General features: G+C 28.6%; 1 protein-coding gene across 1 annotated transcript; it reads right to left on the minus strand.

Annotated features, from left to right (window-relative positions):
• Nucleotides 1-1584: 1584 nt before the first annotated feature.
• On the minus strand, nt 1585-3411 carry LOC129760803 (60S ribosomal protein L30). The gene is made up of 4 exons (XM_055758468.1): nt 3323-3411; nt 3178-3232; nt 2962-3107; nt 1585-2020 (listed from the first exon to the last, which is right to left on the minus strand). The coding sequence occupies exons 2-4, from the start codon at nt 3196-3198 to the stop codon at nt 1837-1839; spliced, it is 351 nt and encodes a 116-aa protein (XP_055614443.1). The 5' UTR covers nt 3199-3232; nt 3323-3411; the 3' UTR covers nt 1585-1836.
• Nucleotides 3412-5257: the final 1846 nt, after the last annotated feature.

Genomic DNA, 5257 nt, shown 5'->3' on the forward strand with positions numbered 1-5257 from the left:
GAAAAAAAAAGAAAGAAAAAAAAAGGATTTTAGTTCATATAATCTTTTAATATATAAAAAAGAAGCCCAGTTCAAACTAATAGCTCGAATGAATAGGAGAAGTAATCTACATTATTTCTATCACAGAATCACACATCACAGAATCATGCAAATTATGGATACAAGAGCCTATTTTGTCGTTTGAGCATCGCCCTACCCTACCCGCCTCACACAGTTGCCTACGTTTGAATAAGATTTTAAAATGATTAAGACTGTTTGTTTTGAACTTGAACTAAAACACTATAAAAACAACACAGGAGACAGATATGTTTCACAAACATAAAAACACGAAATATCATTTCCATCCAATTTGCCCTCAGTGATTGAAAAAAGCCAGATTTAAGAATAATCCCTCGTAATTCATAAACCGCAAATACACATCCACTGGAGCATTGGGGAGGAGAATGGTATTTAAATGTGTTAACCCACTCCTTTCCAACAGTTACTGTTTGAATATATCTGAAAAAAAAAGAACCCAACCTCCGAATGATCAGAAAAAAAAAGAAATAAAAAAGAACAAACACAGAACAAATTTATAAGACACGAAACTCACTAAATAACAATGATAAATTCAAAAATGAATAAATAAACAAAACAAACAAAGAAAAACACTTATAACATAGTGAATGAATGATAAAAATTTAAAAAATAAGAATCAAATTTTGAAAAAGAAAAAATAATGAAAAAAAAAAACTAATGACAAAAAAACTAAATTGAAAGAGAAAGAAATCACAACAAAAAAATATGAATAAATAAAAATGAAAAAAAAAAAATAAAAAAAAATAAAAATAGATAAATAAAAAAAATAAAAATGAAAATAAAAAAAAAAATAAAAATGAAAAAAAAAATGAAAATAAAAAAAATAAAGAAAAAAAAATGTCTCATCCTTTTTCCGGGCTTGACACCGGCAGCAACGGTTCTCAGTATTTCTTTGTTTTCCTATTCTTCACTCAAAGAATATAAAAATAGAATTCCAAAATGTGTAAAATAATAATCGATCTATTAATCTTAAATAAATTATACTGACAAACTACACTACGGAAAACAAGTCAGCTAAGAACCATTCCAGGCGGATTTGTAAACCTGCTATAAGAAGTTAGTGGAAAATTTCGAAATTACCTATTTTTGATAACTGATAAGATCCAATCATCTGTTAACAAATTACCCGAAGCTTTACAACAAGGACGTTGGAGAATATAAAACTAATAACGGAGTGTTAAACAAAATAGACAGGTTAAGTAATAATGTCATCAGTTGATAATTGGCCTTATTATGTCCAAGGAAGTACTAAATACATACATATGTATTACCAAACTTACCATGAGGATATTTGCCGTATTTTTTTTTTAAATTTCAAAACGAGATGTTGCCTGTTACTTACAACTATCGTCGAAGTCGTACCTAGATTTTTTTTTATTATTTCAAGATAAATCTATTTGAATATGTTGAAAAGTGAACTTTTTGTGCAAGAATCGTATGCATACCTCACATATAATATCAGTGATGTGATATCTACAATTAAGAAAACCCATTAACTCTACAATATTTCCATGTTAGGATCACCTATCGAGGGATCACATCCATTTATTCCAGATGTCGCAGAATAACTAATTCGATAACCGAAAAGGAAAGCAAAATCATTTGAACATTTACACACATTTATTGAATATCAATAAACGAACGAGATGATGGTTTGGAAGGAGAGCAAACTTTTTTATACCAACAACCCTGCTAGGAGAGGGTTTTTATTAGTTTTCTTTTTTCAAAAAAATGCGGCAAACAATCCAATATGATTGTTTACTGTCCAGCGGCCTGAGCCTCCGGCAGGGTACGGATGATGTCCGAATCACCGGCATCGGTAATGGACAGGGTGCAGACACGGAAATACTTTCCGCAGGCCGTTCCCAGCTCGATGTTGTTACCGTTATAGTGATGGACTCCGGTCTTGGCCAACATGGCGTAGTACTCGATCTCGGATTTCCTGTTTTTTTTTTTGGTTTGGGAAATGGGGGATGGGTTTAAACAGTGTTCAGAAGAATACTTACCGAGACTGTAGTGATTTCCTCCGGTCGCATTTTGGAGCCATTATTGGAAGTTGTTCGATTTTTTTTCCGGTCGAGCGATGATCTTTTTTTGATTACTCCATAGTGATTTCCCAAATTTAATTTAAATAAGACTTTGTCAATGTCTGGCTTTTTTAGTTCGACAATCGCTAATTAGCAAACTGGTTTAACGTCGATTCAAGTAATTCTATTTTTCACAAGAGGATCGAAGATAACTTGAATTTCGATAAAGAAATAAATAAGGACAAAATAACCTAGCCACCAAGATAGCTTTAAATCGACACACTTAATAAAAAAGTTTTGCTTTAGGACCGCGAATAATCTAATCCATGAAACACCGAAATTCGACATTCTATATTTTAAATGTGCTGAAATTTTTTTCACAAATTTTGCAAAATGTTTTGTTCAATTTAGTACAATAGATTTTCAATATTAAATTTATAACATTTGGTTTTGCTTCTAAAAACAACAGACTCGTAAGAAGTGTAAAACGAGAATTTTCGTATTTGGTTCGCAAGGTGTAGAATTAAAGGATGAAATCATCAAATTTATTCTGTTATAAGATATGTCTTCCCTTCAAAAAAAAAAGTAGGGAACTGTTCAAGGATTCGAAGTTATCGGGTTTGTGCTAGAAAAGCAAAAAATTTTACTCGAATTTTAAAGGAATTGCAAAGCCAGCGAAAATTACGTCAGTCTCTTTGGAATCATACTTCTCAGCTCTACGGTTGAACAACAGAACTCCATATGGTTCCAAAAGTCGGACCCCCGGATTGTGTTGGGAAACACTACTTCTCAGTAATCTACCAGATTCGGGATGTCTCTGGTACATTTTTAAGGTTAGAAAATTTTTCTAGGTTACCTCAGATGGGGAGTATTGTTGGCAATGATGATCAGCTTGGCCTTGCCCTGGCGGAGAGTCTTCAGGGTTTGCTTGTAGCCCAGGCAATACTTGCCGGACTTCATGACCAGAGCCAGACGAGCGTTGATGCTCTCCAAGGTCTTTTTCTGTAAATAGAGGGAAAAAAACAGATCAGTATCCACGTGTTGATGAAATTTTGGAAGTTGGATATCTTACCTGCTTCTTGGCGGTAACCATTTTGATCGCACTGGTTTACTGCGGTAGCCAGTAACTAGAAGTAAAAGAAATAAATATTAAAAACCATTAGTTCACGTTATTAACGCTTTAAATAGAAGTTTATTGAACAAAATCCCCAACTTACGTCTGAACAATACAACGGCCGGATGGTAAAGAGACCGACGACGACACGCAAGCTGTCAAGTTTTTTTCGTTGCCAACTTTTTAGAAAAAAAAAATTCGAATGACAGCTGCTATGTCAAAAATATCGATAAAACCCATGCAGCAGAAACGAGCGATTCTACACTGAGAAAGTAATTTGTTTAGGTTCAGAATAATTTTTTATATTGTCCATTTAAATGAAATTTTAAGAATCGTCGCTGGTGAACCGACAACAAAACATAGCTTCCGACAATTTAGTACTTCACTTTTCTTTGTCGGAAGTCTGTCGGACGTCAGAAGTTCGGACTTCCGAAGTAAAATTTAGTGCTAATAAAGTAAACGCAACCAATATCCATTTAAAGTTTTTTATGACTAATCTCAGAATTAATCAAAAATTTTCCTACTAGTACATTTCAAAAGATATTCAAGATATTTAAAAAATATAGAAAAGAAGATGTTAGGTACATTGAGAGATGCATATTGATGACCATTTTTTGGATCTTTTTGTTTTTTAAATTGTCTAAATGTTATCAAGTTAAGAAATTAAAAAAATGATAACCTATCAAATTTGATAGTAATATCATTATGGTTTTTTAGAAGATTCATAAAATTGCGTGATGTCCCAAATTTTTCAAATTGTCAAAATTGTCGAGAACAACAAAAATTATCAAAATGGTTGAAGTTTAACATTCACAATTCAAATGATTCAACCAATTATAATAATAAAAAAAATAACCAAATTGTCAAAATTTCTGTTGCCAAAATTGCATAAACTGTAAAAATTGTAAAAATTGTGAAAATTGTAAAAATAGAGAAAACTGTTAAAATTGTAAAAAAAGTAAAAATTGTAAAAATTGTAAAAATTGAAAAAATTGTAAAAATTGTAAAAATTGTAGAAATTGTAAAAATTGTAAAAATTGTGAAAATTGTGAAAGTTGTAAAAATTGTAAAAATTGCAAACATTCTAAAAACTGTAAAAATTTAAAAAATTGTAAAAATTGTAAAATTTTTAAAAACTGTAAAAATCGTAAAAATTGTAAAAATGGTAAAAATTGCAAAACTTGTAGAAATTGTAGACATTGTAAAAATTTTAAAAATAGTTAAAATTGCAGAAATTGTAAAAATAGTGGAAATTGTAAAATTGCAAAAATTGTATAAATTGTTAATAATTGTAAAACTTTAAAAAATTGTAAAAATTGTAAAAATTGTAAAAATTGTAAAAATTGTAAAAATTGTAAAAATTGTAAAAATTGTAAAAATTGTAAAAATAGTAAAAATTGTAAAAATTGTAAAAATTGTAAAAATTGTAAAAATTGTAAAAATTGTAAAAATTGTGAAAATTATAAAAATTGTGAAAATTGTAAAAATTTTAAAAATTGTAAAAACTGTTAAATTGTGAAAATTGTAAAAATCTTAAAATTGTGAAAATTGTAAAAATTTAAAAAATTGTAAAAATTGTAAAATTGTAAAAATTGTAAAAATTGTGAAAATTGTAAAAATTGATAAATTTGTAACATTTGAAAAAATTGTAAAATTTATAAAAATTGAAATATTTGTTAAAATTGTAAAATTTGTTAAAATTGTAAAAATTGTGAGAATTGAAAAATTGTATCAAATGTAAAAATTGTAAAAATTGAAAAATGTAAAAAATGTAAAAATTGTTAAAATTTTTAAAATTGTAAAAATTGTAAGAATTGTAAAAATTGTAAAAAAGGTAAAAATTGTAAAAGTTGCAAAAATTGTAAAAATTGTAAAAATTGAAAAATTGTAAAAATTATAAAAACTATAAAAATTGAAAAATTCTGAAAATAGTGAAAATTGTAAAAATTATAAATATTGTAAAAATTGTAAAAAATCGCAAAAATTGTTAAAATCCCAAGCAACCAAAAGTCTCTTATCTACTTAAACTCGTACCTCC

Source organism: Uranotaenia lowii, unplaced genomic scaffold, assembly GCF_029784155.1.
Source record: "Uranotaenia lowii strain MFRU-FL unplaced genomic scaffold, ASM2978415v1 HiC_scaffold_775, whole genome shotgun sequence".
Lineage (NCBI taxonomy): Eukaryota > Metazoa > Arthropoda > Insecta > Diptera > Culicidae > Uranotaenia > Uranotaenia lowii.

Coding starts and splice junctions, on each gene's coding strand:
- LOC129760803 (XM_055758468.1), bottom strand. CDS start 3,198: ATGGTTACCGCCAAGAAGCAG. Junction 3,108..3,177: donor TGGTTACCGCCAAGAAGCAG/GTAAGATATCCA, acceptor CTCTATTTACAG/AAAAAGACCTTGGAGAGCAT. Junction 2,021..2,961: donor AACAATACTCCCCATCTGAG/GTAACCTAGAAA, acceptor AAAAAAAAACAG/GAAATCCGAGATCGAGTACT.